Source organism: Daphnia carinata, chromosome 9 (genome assembly GCF_022539665.2).
Source record: "Daphnia carinata strain CSIRO-1 chromosome 9, CSIRO_AGI_Dcar_HiC_V3, whole genome shotgun sequence".
Taxonomy (NCBI): domain Eukaryota; kingdom Metazoa; phylum Arthropoda; class Branchiopoda; order Diplostraca; family Daphniidae; genus Daphnia; species Daphnia carinata.
Window position 1 is genome coordinate 3619666 of NC_081339.1, and position 16155 is coordinate 3635820.

Sequence of the window (16155 nt, forward strand, 5' to 3'; positions counted from 1 at the left end):
CAGTAGGGTGGTTAACCTTATCTTTCTTTAAAGACAGTAAAAACATTGACACGTTGACTCGAGGTACTTTTTTGTTACCCAGTCGGTATGTGCAGTTATTAATATTTCGTCACTTTTATCATGTTGATGCGAAATTTGTCATGCAGTAGAAAAAAAAGTATGGAGCATGCATTGATCGTAAGCAAGTGATATCACTATCTGTTGAAGTTGTTTTCGTTTATCTCGCATTACGATACGGCTGCATTTACGGCTAGAACCGTGAAGAATCGCATGCATTTGCTAACCGTTCACGGACTCGATTTCACCCCTTAGTTAGTCTGCTATTCTTCGTCTGCTTCAACGAGACAACAACAGATCTGTAAGGATATCAGGGACGAACAAGCGTTTGTTTCTCGGTCGATTGTTTTGAGTAAAATGGTGTCACCAAAAGTGCTCTATTTCAGTCTTGCTTCATCGATAGCTGTAGCCCTGGCTTCCATAATCTACATAATCGTCGATAAGACCTGTGAGTTTCCCACATTTTACTCTCTTTCATTTAGCAAACAAAGGGCCAGACTTCATAAGTTTTTATTATGATCAAAATGTTGGAAAGATCAAGTCATTTTATTTTCAAAACAATTAACCTTAAAACAAGATTGCATGTACTAGCATACTGTCGCGATGGCAACCCAAAATCAAACACGGCTGTCTCATACGAGGATGGAATGGTTGTCTGTTTGCCCGGTTACGTTTTCGCAGACGGCAATACAACACATTACATAACTTGCGATTCACCTCCCTACTGGAATTGGAATTCCGTACCCGAGTGTATTAAAGTGAGTTTAACTTTTATCTATTTCAAACAACCAATTTTGAAGCATTTTTTTTAAAGATAAATGAAGCATTTGCCTGGAAGTGTCCTGTACAATCCCCTGATTTCGAACTTGCAGGAGAAATCTTGATTTTTCAGGCGGACCCTTTGGATGCTGTTCACGTCCAGGGTTTGTCTTTTTCATTGTTGTTCGTTTTTTGCTTTGCTGATAGATATGTAATTCTTATGGGAATCATTGCTTTATTAGGTAAGCTTCAAGGCTTGAAAAGTTCAACTATTCAGGTGATTAACGTAGAAGACACCAACAAGACATGTCACATAACCAACGAGTTAGGTTTAATGGGATCCTTCAATACCGGCATGATTATTGACGGAAATGATCTCCTTATAAATGAAACTCTAACAAATCCCATGATGTTAAACGAAACTTTCCAGTTTTTTATCCGAGCTATCGGATCCCAACACGTCCAGCAGCAACGAGAAGATCAGTTTGATGGCGTTGCTGTATTTGCTCTCGAGCAAAAAGACAAAACGATTGGAGTGTTCAGTACAAATTCTGTATATTCAATGTGAGAAAACTCACTTTCCCCCTTTTACTTTTCAAATTTTTATTTCTAATACACGCCGCGCTGGAGACAACTTCTAGCCATATGGCAACATGGCTTGCTATCCAGCAGACTACGAGATCCATGTGTGAAAGTTTTTCACTTATCGTTATCTAGTTTGTTTATTAAATTAAGCAATAAAATTAGACCGCCTTCCAATGATTTGCATGCAGAGTAAAAATATTTAGCTTGATTTCCAAAATGTGGAACTACCGGGCGGCTAGCATTCGCCCTAATATGATTCTAAAGAGAAGTCTAGCTCCTAAATTAACCCTGAATCACGAGTCAGTGTCGTTAAATAGGAGCCTTTGGAGCGGGAACAATAGTAAACCAAAATCATTTCTAACCGCCTTTGGGACTCGCTTATTGCGTGCCTTTGATCGTAATTTAAAGTCTTTATTTAAGATGGGAAGATGTACTAGAAATTCTGTGTTTGGTTCCCTGCTGGAAAATCGTTTAGTTCAAGTTATGCTTGTAGATTTTGGCCGTTCTGTTACCAAAAGTAGAGATATCTTACTCAGTGCCACCTGCCTCTCAGTCTACAACTGGGAAGAAAACTCCCATCGCAGTGAGCAAATTCAAGACCTTGCGAGTGATATTTCTTTCATTAATCAATTGACACTTGAAACACTTACTTGCAAGTCGTGCCAAAAAAGGTTAAAGATTGATCAGAAAGTGCCAGATGTTGTTTATTGTTCATGCTCTGATAGTAAACCATCAAGTGCAGAACTTAATGGTTGGAAGCCTTTCATAGAGAGACCCAATACTCTTGTATGGCGAAAAGAACATGAAATATACAAGGGCTTGTATGCCTACAAAAGTAAGTACATTCTTGAACCAAAATACAGTCCATTTTCTGAAATGTTTACTTTTATAGTGTACGGGCGCTTTGAAACAATAAATGCAATGGATTTTCTTCGTGTTCAACTGGATACAAATTTTAGGAAGCAGTGGGACGCATCAGCGATTCAACTTGAAATTATAGAGGAAAATGTGAATACCAATACAGATCTAGTCTATTGGGAAATGCGATGGCCAGTAAGGTTACGCTTTTGCCACAAAACTACCATTTCCTATGTTTAACTAAATGAACCATTTTTTTAGAGACCATTTGCGAATCGTGATTATGTTTTTAAAAGGAAGCTGACATTCATTCCCAAAGAAAATGTTTGTGTCATTTCAAGTGTGGCCACATCTCACCCAGAAGTCCCAGTCAAAAAGTCAATGCATCGAGTCACAGAGTATTGGAGTTATATGGTTGTCAAACCGTTCACGAATTTTGAAAGGGTAATCTTGGTTTATGTTCTATTTAATTTGTGTACCACATTTTTAGAAACTAGACTTTCACAACATGGAAGCTAATGACATTTCATTTTAAAACTTTAGCCTGGTACAGAATTTGTCCTCACCTACTTCGATAATCCTGGTTTATCTATCCCATCATCCGTCTCAACTTGGGTGGCAATGACAGGTCTGTAATCTTTTCGAAAATGTAGATTCATTATATTTACTTACAATTTTCTAGGACTTCCAAATTTTGTGGGCAAGCTGCATGATGCTGCTGGTAGGGTAACAGATCTGGCGGGTCCTGAACCCGCATTGATGCACTGCCTTCGAGCACAGATGGATGCACATCGGCGAGATGTAATTACCTCCATCGAAATTGAGGATACGTTGACGGTACAGTTACCCTCCGAAGACGAGGCGACGTCTACGGGACAGCAGGATTCTTCCACAGTCCAGGAAGAAATATTTTCATTAACTGTTGTGGAAGGAGCACCGAATCTGAAAAACGAGGGAGATCAGCAGAAAAATCCGCAAGAGGAAGCATCATCGATAGTGCAAGCAGAATCTACGCTGGCAGAAGATATAACTCCGGCCAATCGAACCCCTCCTACAGCGTCCTCGGTTTCCAGTTTGCCTTCTTTGGTTACCAATTCGGATCCTGTGAATTCGCAAGGGTCTGCTTCTCTAGGAGATGCCGTTAAAACGACACCTCCTGCTTCCGCAAGCCCGACGGCTCCCACTAGTTCCGCCTCGCCTTCTTGCTCAACTGCATCAAACTCATGTAGCGATAACGCCCAGTTTTTAGCCAGAAGCCCAGTTTATTGCTAGGTAAATTGCAAATCTTATTGAAGTTCTTCTGGTTTACAATCGCCAGCAGTCTCTTTATTTTTCATTTAATTCCTTTCGTATCCGTATGCAATCCCTCCCTCTTGAAATTTGCTGCGACTCTGCTGGCCGTTAATCTTTTATCCCACGAAAGAAGAGCAACACGTAGTCCATGGATGGCAATATGCATTAGCTGTCGATCTATTGTTGCGGCATCTTGTCTCAAATTAAAATGAACTTATACATGTTCGCTGTCAAGTTCTAAGAAACACTATGGAAGTCTATACAGTTTTTGAAACTATATTTGAAAAAGAAATTATTTGGCCATAAATGTGATTGTTATCCGTAACTGTTGATTTCAATGGGATGTTCAGTCCTCATAAGTCGATTCCATAAAATTTTAGGTCGGGTTGTTGGCTGTTTTTTTCTTTTTGTTTCTTTTTTATGTTGAAAAACGCTATGCCGCCCATATTCCTTATTCTGACCCACACTTTAAAACAGCAACTATGTTTAAATTAAATTTGAAGACATTCAATTGGAAAAAACGGGCAGAGAAAATATTGTGAATGTTTTGCAAAAATAATTCGCCACCATACTACTTTTTGTCGAATTGGCAACTTCCTGAAGGCTTACTTTTGCGCGCGAAAAGACGCTTCGAGAGAGGTCTAGTAAGGGTCGTGTACTCGTGTTCTAGGCATAGTTAGTCACGGTCAGCTAAGAGAGCAGGTTGTTCAATAGCATCCGTACGGAAGAGACTCCAAGAAATCGTCATTGTTGCTAAGGGAGAGGGTGACATGAAAAATAACCGTGTCGATTTTGTAACAAACCATGGAGCTTAACGTACATCAGGAATCCAAGTCTGTGGTTGAATGGAATCCTTTGCAGGAAAGGCTTATTGTGGTCTCTAATCGTCTTCCATTTGTTCTGAAACGCGACGAGTTAACTGGAAAGATACTAAGGAAATCAAGGCAAGTAAAATTTGACTAGTCTTTTGTGTGTTGTGTTCGTTTAGCACATTTTATGGTATGAAGTGGTTGACATTTTCTAACTTCTCATGCAAGTCAATCTCGATGTTCTCTGCTGTTGTACGATACCAATCATGTGTAGATTTTTGCTTGTTCGAAGTAAACAATTAGCTGACTAGAATTAGGAAATAGTTGCGGATGTTTCAACCTTTGTTACCATGCAAGCTGTAGAGTAAAAGTCATTAAATGGAACATGGGTAAAACCATGCTGTCACCTCTATTCAACCTACCCGCGGGGGTTTCCGACTTCTTTGGCCTGCCTCAATATTTTAAGTGTTATCTCGATATGCCTTTGGCACCCTTTCCTTTAGAATTTGATCTATTTTCTATAAAAATATTTAATTTTCATAGTGCTGGAGGCTTAGTTACTGCCGTTGCTCCTGTTGTGGTCGGCTGTGGTGGGCGATGGGTTGGATGGACAGGGGATTGCTCTTTCGGTGTAGAAGATGAAATCCCAGAAGCTTCTGAAGAAGATACGACACCCACTGCTGGGTTACTGAAACATCAGGTAAGCAAAACCTGTAGAGGGAACGTTTATTTTTTAAAGATCAATTCATTTAATGAAATGACGTTTCAGGTTGTACCCGTCCACTTGAATCAGCAACAGTTTGACTCATACTACAATGGATGTTGCAATGGAACACTCTGGCCTCTTTTTCATTCCATGTCAGATCGTGCAGTATACTCTACTGAATATTGGCACGTGAGTATTTAATTTCCTGTACGAAAAGACAGTTTATATATTGAATAATGAAATTATTCAGGACTACATTCAAGTTAATCAACTTTTTGCTGATGAAACGTTGGAAGCAATTAAATTAACATCAAAGGAAGAGCCGGGAGTAGTCTCACTGGTTTGGATTCATGATTACCACTTGACTTTGGTACCGTCCATCCTACGGCAGGTACTGTAAATGTTAGGCATTATCTCGTAACGTTTATTCGGCTGATTTTTTTTTCTTGCTCGTGCGTTATGTTAGGCATTGAGCGATAACAATTTCAGCGCTCGTTTGGGTTTCTTCTTGCATATTCCCTTTCCACCATGGGATATTTTCAGACTCTTACCGTGGGATGATGAAATATTGCTGGGATTGCTGGGTTTGCTTTCAATTCGTTTAACCTCTGATACTTTTCGAGCTACATTATTTGTTTGAATGAAAAACTCTAGGCTGCGATATGATTGGGTTTCATATAGACGATTATTGCATCAATTTCCTAGACTGCTGTCATCGTCGACTAGGCTGCCGCATAGACCGAACGAATCTGCTGGTTGAATATGGAAATCGTATCATAAAAGTTGCTGCCCTGCCAATCGGCATCCCTTTTCACAGGCCTGATACAGCCCGTAATTAACTTAAAATGCCATTTAGAATTATTTCGTTTGTATCGTAGATTCCAGCAAATGGCGGAAGAAGCCCCACGTTTGGTAAAGGAAAAAGGACAAAAAATTATCTTGGGTGTCGATCGCTTGGATTACACGAAAGGCTTGGTTCATCGACTGAAAGCCTTTGAACGATTTTTGGAGAAACACCCGGAACACATTGAAGAGGTTTAGCTTTGAAGATTCATGCGTATGCGTTTAAAATCGATTACGGCAACTTGCGGAATTGCCTATCAGGTGATTTTCATTCAAATAGCGGTTCCTTCACGGACTGACGTCAAAGAATATCAGGATCTCAAGGAAGAGATGGATCAGGTGATTGGACGGATCAATGGACGTTTCTCGACCGCCAATTGGTCGCCCATTCGCTATATCTACGGCTGTGTCTCTCAGGTACTTGCCAACTCTTTGTTTTACCACAAGTTCAAAACTAATAAAATTGTTTATGAAATACAAGGCTGAGTTGGCTGCGTACTACCGGGACGCCTTCATTGCCATGGTGACACCGCTCCGGGACGGAATGAATCTCGTTGCCAAAGAATTTGTGGCGTGTCAGATAGAAGAACCGGGTGTGCTCATCTTATCTCCGTTTGCCGGCGCAGGTGAAACAATGCAAGAGGCACTTCTCATCAATCCGTACAAAATCGACGATGTGGCCGAGCTAATCTGCAGCGCGTTGGAGATGTCCCGCGACGAGCGTGAAGTCCGGATGAAAAACCTGCGACGTCGTGAAAAGTGATCAAAACAAGCCGTCCTGCTTCCGGCTCTATTTGCAAATGGCACAAAATTGTGTTCGAAGATTGCAAAATTGTTTTTTGAATTAATAGGCGGAACAACGTTGACGCTTGGGCCCAATCATTTCTAAAGACCATTCGCGCTGCCACTTTAGACCAGGGATCCGATGCGAAAACTGGTTCCTGTTTGATGTCGTCGGCCATGGACGATTACGATGAGTATTTGTCCAAGTACGTTGGCAACGCAGAAAAGCTGGCCCTGCTTTTGGATTATGATGGAACACTAGCACCACTGGCACCGCATCCAGATTTGGCTATCCTGCCCAATGAGACGGGCAAGATTTTACAACGACTTTGCAACTGCCCAGATGTGTATGTCTCCATTATTTCCAATCGCAGCGTGGATAATGTCAAGAAGATGGTTGGAATCGAAAATATCACTTACGCTGGTAAAAATGGTCTCGAAATTCTTCATCCGGATGGCACAAAATTCATTTACCCACTGCCCGTCGAGTACGAAGATAAAGTGCGCAGCCTTCTCCGCCAGCTTCAAGAAGAAGTTTGTAACGATGGAGCTTGGGTGGAACATAAAGGCCTTTTACTCACGTACCACTACAGGTAACGCGGTTTTCTTCCACTTCCACTTAGCAGGAGCAGTAACGTCTGCAAAACAACTTGAGCTACGCATGTTAAGCTCCAGAGATGGCGTTCCGTTCAAATCCCCAGTGCGAAAAGCCAAAAACGCCATCTGTGGAATTTCACATGCATTACGTGGAGTTTCCATGTAAAGGGTACCCCGTTACCTACTCTAGTATACTTCATGCTATTAAAGTCAATCAAGTTAATCACTTTCTTTGCTTTTTTTTTTAGCGAAACGGTCATGCATTTAAGGACGGGACTGATCAAACGAGCTCGAGAGCTGATTGAAGGCGCTGGACTGGTATGTACCACAGCCTATTGCGCTCTGGAAGCCAAGCCCCCATCTCAGTGGAACAAAGGACAAGCGGCGCTTTATATATTACGAACTGCGTTCGGAGTGGACTGGGAAGAACGCATCCGCATCGTTTACGCAGGCGACGACTTTACTGATGAAGCGGCAATTAAAGCTCTGAAAGGTTTCTGAAGAATGATAAAGTGGATATTTGGCTAATATCTTCCTTTGGAAAAGATATTCAGACACTGATCTATGTTAAATCGCCAAAGCTGATAGCATCATAAAGTGGTGAAAAATTGTATGCAGGTTTAGCAGCCACCTTCCGTGTGACATCGACATTGGCAGTTAAAACGGCGGCGGACCGACGATTGTCCAACAACGATTCCGTACTACGGATGCTAAAGTGGATCGAAAGCCACATGACTAAGCGTAAACCTCGCCTATCATCACGTTCTTCGTGCACTGTATTGGAACAGCTGGATGAAGTTCAGGATTCAGCAACTATATAGCTCTTTCAAAACTTTGCATTCTGTTGGTTTGTTGTGGAGAAGACAAAACAAGCAAACAGAACCAGCTCAGTTAGTAGATAGGGAAACACAGTTCCTTTGCATCAGCAAGATGCTCAACAAAAAGAATTTTTCTTCATGGTTCTCTTCAAAATTTGCCCTATGTGTATTGGCTTGAAAGAAGAAAATCAATGAAAAAACAAGGAAAAAGAAAACTGAAATGCTCATTTGTTTGGCAGAACGCGCTGCATGTGCCCAAACGGTTAAACAGATTTGAGGTAAAATCAGTTAAGAAATTGATCGAACACTGGTTTAATAGGTATAAACTTATTTGTTTAATTATTGCACTAATTCCTATGTATTTATTCTTCCGTACTCCGTTGGCGAAGTTCACACCAGTGATTAGTCCCCTGTGATAAGAGTATAGATAAAATATGCGGCTAATCTAACCGTTATTACAATGGCGACGGTAGTCGAGAACAGTGTGATGGCGAGTACGAACCTATGGTTAGAGTGTTTAGGTTGGTTAAGAAGATGTGGAGTTGCTTTGCCGGATCATATTCCGTCAACCAGGAACCTCGAGTGTTTCAGTCATTATCTTCGCGATGGTGTCGTCCTCTGCCACTTGATTCATCTGCTCAACCCGAGTTCTTTGGATTTTTTTTTCGATGTTAGTGAGCTAAGCAGCATGGATCCCGACGAAAATGAGGTAATATAAATTTATATTTACACCATATTTCGACAAAATGATAACGCTGCTAACATGTGAATGTTAGGATCTCTGCCTGCAAAACATTGAAGCCTTTTTAGAGATTTGCCAGATGGACTTTGGTTTGGCCAGACGCGACTTGTTCGAACCAGCAATGTTGTATCATCTGGATGATTTCGATCGCGTACTCTACACTTTGTCCCAGCTATCCAAGTCTCCTAGAGTTGCTCGACTTGGAATTATGTAATAATCTTTTTTGCATATAAGCCCTGCCAGTCATTACGCAAACTCCTGTCACATTTTGATGTTTTGAATGTTCGATGTTTATTGATATTAGGGGATTTCCCGTTCCCCATGTATCGGGCAGCGATGACCAAACAACAGGGGATCAAACTGGTCAAAACAGGTATTTTCTTATTGATTACTATACAGGAAATTGATCTAACTGACAGGGGAAAAATCGCTTAGTTTCGTACGACCGATTTCCACTATCTACGATCCGGCTAACGAAGTTATCTACATGAGCATCCTTTCAAACAACTTTCAACGTAGCACAAGTTTGACCGTAAGTTTCGGGAATAAATTTCTCTGTAGCTTAAATTGCTAAACCTTTTCTTCTATGTCAGAATTCGACGCAGACCGCAACTATGCCAACCGATCCAGTCGAACGAACCGTTCAGAAAATGTGCAATGTTGAAAGGGATTACATTATGGTATTGACCATCATGGAGGAAATGATGGTTGGGCCCCTATCGAAAATTTTAACCACCCAGGAGCAATCGACTATATTTTATGGGATCAAGGTATTCTCTTTCGAATACTAAGAAATTTTAATTCATCAATATGACAACTTATTTTCTTAATGCCTCCAGGAACTAAACCAAATCCATCAACAAATCCATCGCGAATTGCTGAGTGTGATAAGCAGTAAAGTAAAACAGCCTCTGACAAAGTTGTACATTGTTTTTCTGAACTGGAAAGACAAGCTGCACATTTATCAACGGTATGCTGCTAATTTACCACTTGCCCTGCATGTCGTGGGAAGAGTCTATAGGGCAAAGAAAAATCTAGCAAAGGAAGTTGAGGTATTCGGTCCGTCAAAACAGTGGGTTTACATGCACAGTTGTTAACAAACATTCATTCAGCTGGCACAGGGAAATTTGAGAGATCACTTCAAATTGACAAATCTCCTTCTTCAGCCGATTCAGCACCTAAGCCAATATGTCGTACTTTTTGGAGAATTAAATAAATACATTCCCGAGGTATTACAGTTGAAACTAGAAACCAAAAGTGACACTAACCATTGACCTATGATGTATCTTAACTAAATTAGAATCATGAAGATTACCATGGGATTAAGATTGCTGGCCACTGCATGTCAGAGCTCGTTGAAGATGTCAATGCCATAAAAAAGGACAGTTTTATCTTACAAACGCTTAAGCACGCCCAGGTACCAGTATGTTTTAAATGCGCGATGTGGAAGATTCATAAACATTTCTTTTTTAACAATTAGTCGAAAATTGATTGCTGGAAACCCACGAAATCGATCCTGAGTGAATTTGGACGATTTTTTAGAAACGGTTCTTTGAAAGTCAGTTTCTCCACAGCCATCAACAGCCACGAAAAGACAAAATACCAGGTCTTTCTCTTTAGTCGGATGGTGGTCTTTTGCACGCCGAAGTCGAAAGTATTTTATTATCCTATAAATTAGTTAACAATGTTTTAGAATGGAAATAAAAGGATTCGTTTTCAGATGAGAGGCCTGAGAACGATATCGCGCAATCAGCAGTTCACCTACCACTCCCATCTACTTCTGCAAAACTACGCCGTTGAGGAGTTAGTAGGTTTAGCTGGCTTTTTTGAGGCTTCTACGACTCCGTGGACGAGTTGCTGGAGAGTGAAAGGACCCACAGGAAAAACAAGTGTTATCTTCTACAGCAAAACGCACGAGGAACGACGGAAGTGGATTGAGAGCTTCAAAGTTGTCATGTAAGTTAAGCTAGAGTAGCGTAAAACAAAAACAGTCTATTACAAAGCAAGTATATTTGTGTAGGGATCGGCTACATCCTTCGTTGGACAACACTGATGCAAAAACGCATACTTTTGTACTTCAGACATTCTCCTCTAAAGCCATTTGCCATGTCTGCCACAAATTGCTCAAAGGCCTTCTTGATCAGGTTGTTATTACGATTTCACGTTATTTGTTATTGTTAGTTGTATTTATGTTTTCAAATTATTTTTGCGTGTGTTTTTGACAGGGTTATCGATGTGGAAAGTGCAGCCAATCATTTCACAAAAAATGCTTAGAACTTTCCCAAACATGTGAGTTTGGTGCCGAGGAGATATATGCCAACGCAGATTCTGAACACGAATCTGGAATTTATGAATGTACGTCATTGAACACATCGGCGCGATCATCTTATTGGTCCGAAGCATCGTCTTACCAGTCAGAAGGAGTTCTAAGCCCTCCAGTTAGTTTTGCATTTCAGCTTTATGAAACACCAGTCCAGCAGGTTAAAGATATGGACCAGTCAGATGATGGCCTGGAATCTCAGCTCTGGTAAAGCTTCACATTTAAGTGCTTTGCTTGTGCACGTGAGAAACTTTTACTAATTTGCTTAAAGGTACGGTGGATCAATAAGTGCTCAAGAAGCCACTGCATACCTCGCCGGAAGTGACCCGGGAACGTTTCTTGTCAGAAAGAGAGATCCTAAAAGCCAGGACGCTTTGTCTGCACCATTTGCCATAAGTGTTGTGTACGTATCACTTCGGCTGTATGATATCTCCTCGGTTCAAATAATTAACGACTTTTATATTGTTGCAATTTCAAAGGATGAACACTGGAGTAAAACATATTAAAATACAGCATTTTAAGACAGAGCCTGAAGAAAACGAGTATATTGCTCTTGGTCTAAGTTGGAGCAAGCATGAATTCTTTTTGGTTCCTGGAAACACATTCCCCACCATCAATGACCTTGTATGCTGGTACAGCCACAACTTCCTCAGTGAAGAAGTTACACGGTAATTTTACTTGAAATGGCATTTGTTCGTTACAGCAATAAATTTATTACTCAAAATGATATGCAGGGTCATGGATGTTTATTTGAAAGCACCATTCAGGGTGGACCCCAATAGCATGCAGTATACATCTTTATGAATTCCAAGGATACCGTTCCAGTTCATGCACCTATATTTAAACTAGAACTGCAATCGGTAATGATATGGCCAGATGCTAAACAGAAATAGCAAAAGTTTACAAATAGTTGTCATTTGTATGGCACATTCTGTATTGTTTTCTGCCATCGTCTGTTGGGTCGTCTAGCTTAGCGGTATACACATGGGCCTGGTAACTTTTCAAGAAGCACTTCCTAATTCAGGTAATTTTTGATTTGGGCTATACCCGTCTGTGGTGTGAGATCTCGTTCTCCATGCCAACCTCAAGCTTGGAGGGCTAACGTGTTAGTGAAGATGAAACATAATCGGTCTTGGTTCACTGCGGAAATACAACTATTGAAACTCATCGCAAAAAACTCGAAACAACAAGAGTAGTAATACTGTGATCTTAAAATCGAGATTTAAAAAAACAAAAATTATCTACTATTTCATTATCTCTATCGGCAGCAATAATTCACGCTCTCAAACAAAAGAACAAGATCGAGATTCCTCCTAACGCCAGGAATGTTGCGAATAAATTTTTTTTTTATTTAATGTAATTTTTTATAATTGTAGCCTAGGGCTCGGCCCGCTTTACTTAAGGGTTACCTATGACCAGCCTATTAACGAAAGATACTGGCGCGAAGGTGAAAAAACACAAAAAAAAACACATTTTCCTGTGTCGGGAATTAAGCAGATCATAATGTATCGATGGTTAAACTGCGGCCGAGTCCTATTGAAGTCACAGCATTGAAGCGTGTATTAAACCCAAAAGATACTGGCGCCTTTACTAAAAACATTGAAAAATAAAAGGCTTTGATTCATTGATTTTAGTTTTTTTTGCATACCTCTTAATCAATATTAAATCTCTCCCAGTATTCGAAATATTTTAATGGAATTTAAAATATTCATATAACAATTTATACTTAAATCATGAAATATACCAAGAGTAGTAGCGCCTGCAAAACAACTTGAGCTAGGCATGTTACGTTCCAGAGATGGCGTTCCGTACCAAATCACCAGTAGGCGCCGGTATACTCCTGGTATAGTTCATGCTTAATTTAAAAGAACTAAAGCATGTATCAAACATCAGATGGTGCTGGCGTGATAACCGAAACTATGAACACAGATGCCGAATTTCACTTATGAAAACACATTATGCTTGATAAACGATAATCCAAAAAATTTAATAAATTTAAGAAAATATAGGCATTTTATTATTAAAATTAATATAAAAACAGATAGTAAATGATTAATGAAATATCTAGTGTCATCAATGACGGCAACGCCAAGGTTGAAGTACATCCTCCACCCACTTTTTCTTTCATGTCAGTGTACGCACCAGAAGAAATGGCATGTACTCTTTTGGGCGACTTACAAAAAGGACTCCAGGGTTTCCGACTTTTGGTTGCAGGTTTCCGACACTTGGACTCTGGAACCCGACGTTAGGACATCTGCCCACCGACGTTTGGACTACTGGTCCCCGACGTTTGGGCGCAACAGTAAATTGTTGCTGAACCCACCGAGCGCTACACTTTCCGACAAGAGGACTCCCGTGCCCTCGACATTAGGACTTATTTTTTTTTTTTACTTGATGATTGACTGCAAACGTCAAACGGACTCATGTAAACGACAAACGGACTCCCGATCTAGCGACAAATGGACTTTCAAAATAGGTACACAATCATTTTTTTTCTTTTACCTATATACCATTGCCAAGTCGGTAGGGTATTTAATTAATGTAATTACTAAACACCCAGATGCAGTGCAGATCTTGATCTATTTGCCTGTAAAAATTATTTTTTAAAGTAATATTTATCTTCTGTTATATTACGTTGACAACGGCCGGGACGAGAGAAAAAAGTTAAATATTTTGCCTTTGCCACCAGCTAGCATTTACAGCATTTGCCAGCTTATTATTTTATTTAGAAATTGTTATTATAAACTGTAATTTAAAGAATAAAGATCAGTTGCCTAATTGAAAAATGTTGTTACTGAGGGAGGAATGTCACAACATAAGAACTCCTCTTCAAAACAAAATAGGGGCATTCTTCATGAGTCTGTGGGTATTGGCTACTTTGTGTCATGTAGACTGTTGACGAAATGTTCTCTGTTCTAAAACTATATTCTTCAACAAAAATTTGGGTTACATATAGCTGTTCCACAATACTCATTTAGAGAACTAAAAAATGCCAGCCTTAGACCTTCGTTGTATCAAATTCTTATTATCAAATGTCTCGTTCTATTTGTGATGCTTAATTCTAGGGTAGGCTATAATTAAAACCCAATTTACATTCCAGGACGGCGATGGGATTCAAACGAAACAGAACCGAAGATTAACACTGTTATCACCGCCCAATCAGGAGATACAGCTTTTCTTCCTTGTCATGTGGCGCTCAGAGAGGATCATGGCGTGAGTTTCACTGATGAACCCAAAGGCAAAAAAGATGATTGTCAAAATATTAGGCGTCCTATATAATTTTTTTGCGTATGCAGATGTCAACTGGCACAAACAGAAAATAACATAACATAACGAAAATAATATTTCAGTTTTAGCAACCGAAAAGCAGCTAAGCGTAACCAACTAAAAAAAACTCCTAAAACAAAAAAAATGCGTTACACGTAATGTTTTTCCCTACAGTGTTAGATGGGAAATAAAGTTGCTAATAAATAAAACCCTTTTCTAGTAATTTGTATTTAGGTTCAGTTGCCAGACCACCACAGCGAACGAGCTGCATAAATTAGAATAGAATATGTTACGAGTTACTTCAACGAATGATTTACATTGCAATAAAACTGTTTTTTTTTTCCTCTGTTTGTTGCAAGCATTTAACAACTTTACTTGTTCGTCTGGTTATTATGTCAGAAACATCCCAATTCTGGAAGGTAGGTACATCCCTATTACTTTGTAGGTATCTTGGGTACGTCGGCGATATTGGTATATTTTGTAGTGCGGACTCTAAAGTATATTCAAGCGCCGAAAGGATTCGTGTTACTTCAGTGGACAATACCGAAAACATCTGGACGTTGCTCATAAAATACATAAGAAAAGACGACGAGGGTATCTATGATTGCCAGGTTGGAACAGCTTTATTTTACTCTTAAATTGAAAAGTATAACGGCCGCTTCTGCTTTCCTAAACTGATTTTTCTACTTACAGATCACGACTAGGAAATCCGCATGCACCCAGTCTGTCGAATTACGAATTGTTGAACCACAAGCTGTGCTTGTCGGGTCTGAAGATATATATTTTGGTGTCGAGAGTCCTTTTCCAGTTACGTGCGTCATTACGAATGTAAATGAATTCTTTTATTTTTAAATTTACGTAGTGTTTTTTATCTGCGGTAATCATCCTGATTTTACGAAAAATTCAAAGACAAAGAGGGCATGGAAATACAGTTTGTTGTTACATGTTAAATATATTTTTCTGGGTTTTCTGTTACAAATGAATTGGTATAGCACGGAAGTGTACCTGATTAGGAAGTCCTTAATTTAGAATTTACTCTAGTTGTACTTGTCCATAGTTTTTAATATATATCACCACCTGCTTTCAGAGATTTATTGGTTTATGAATTTTAAGATTTCTATTATAGAAAAAAAGGATTAATAAGATTATATTAGTATAGTGCCACTCCATTTCCACGTTTCTTTATCACAGACACAGAATGGTCATATCCATACCATACAATGTCTTGGATGACGTTTGCAATAACATTATAAGGAATGGTTTCTATTGCTACACCATATCTTAATGCCTTGGTTAATAAAAAGGATTAGTAAATTTAAATAAATAAAAACTTGATAGGTTTACCTCTGGCATCAGCACATAAACTCTTATAGTTTTATTCATACTTTTTTCTATAATACAAATATTAAAATTCATAAGCTGATACATATAGAAAAACATCTTATAGTAATAACATTAATTAAATACCCTACCTACTTGGCAATGGTATAGGTAAAAGAAAAAAAAAAGATTGTGTACCTGGTTTGAAAGTCCATTTGTCGCTAGATCGGGAGTCCGTTTGACGTTTGCAATACTAACCATCAATAAAAAACAAAGTCCTAATGTCGATGGCACGGGATTCCTCTTGTAGCGCTCGTTGGGTTCAGCAACAATTTATTGTTGCGCCCAAACGTCGGGGACCAGTAGTCCGAACGTCGATTGGCAGATGTCCTTTCGTC

General features: G+C 39.6%; 3 protein-coding genes, 1 long non-coding RNA gene and 1 pseudogene across 6 annotated transcripts in view; 4 read left to right on the forward strand and 1 right to left on the reverse strand.

The window, feature by feature from the left end:
• LOC130688668 (uncharacterized) overlaps positions 1–16155 on the reverse strand; it is a 77513-nt gene that overhangs the window by 18102 nt on the left and 43256 nt on the right. The window lies entirely within an intron of this gene.
• On the forward strand, positions 279–3888 carry LOC130688653 (uncharacterized). The gene is made up of 8 exons (XM_057511649.2): positions 279–505; positions 649–815; positions 872–980; positions 1059–2236; positions 2294–2454; positions 2521–2703; positions 2803–2887; positions 2942–3888. The coding sequence occupies exons 4-8, from the start codon at positions 1618–1620 to the stop codon at positions 3529–3531; spliced, it is 1638 nt and encodes a 545-aa protein (XP_057367632.1). The 5' UTR covers positions 279–505; positions 649–815; positions 872–980; positions 1059–1617; the 3' UTR covers positions 3532–3888.
• Positions 4311–8323, forward strand: LOC130688664 (uncharacterized). The gene is made up of 12 exons (XM_057511665.2): positions 4311–4496; positions 4905–5061; positions 5131–5256; positions 5318–5458; positions 5534–5651; positions 5722–5884; positions 5946–6102; positions 6172–6327; positions 6392–6669; positions 6762–7286; positions 7539–7783; positions 7909–8323. Exons 1-12 carry the CDS (start codon positions 4357–4359, stop codon positions 8109–8111), a joined length of 2409 nt encoding a protein of 802 aa, XP_057367648.1. The 5' UTR covers positions 4311–4356; the 3' UTR covers positions 8112–8323.
• LOC130688649 (proto-oncogene vav-like) lies at positions 8496–12156 on the forward strand. Of its 3 annotated transcripts, XR_009000475.2 has the most exons (16): positions 8496–8817; positions 8885–9060; positions 9155–9223; positions 9286–9382; positions 9444–9620; positions 9690–9902; positions 9963–10079; positions 10151–10267; positions 10331–10504; positions 10571–10806; positions 10871–10994; positions 11076–11377; positions 11442–11573; positions 11650–11838; positions 11905–12030; positions 12140–12156. XR_009000475.2 is itself a non-coding variant. In XM_057511642.2 (15 exons), the coding sequence occupies exons 1-15, from the start codon at positions 8569–8571 to the stop codon at positions 11972–11974; spliced, it is 2442 nt and encodes an 813-aa protein (XP_057367625.1). In that variant the 5' UTR covers positions 8496–8568; the 3' UTR covers positions 11975–12079. The 3 variants fall into 3 exon arrangements, 2 of the variants coding, with proteins under 2 accessions (XP_057367625.1, XP_059352939.1); XM_057511642.2 differs by lacking the exon at positions 12140–12156 and having other exon boundaries at positions 11905–12079; XM_059496956.1 differs by lacking the exon at positions 12140–12156 and having other exon boundaries at positions 9456–9620; positions 11905–12079.
• LOC130688512 (zwei Ig domain protein zig-8-like) lies at positions 13565–15425 on the forward strand (annotated as a pseudogene).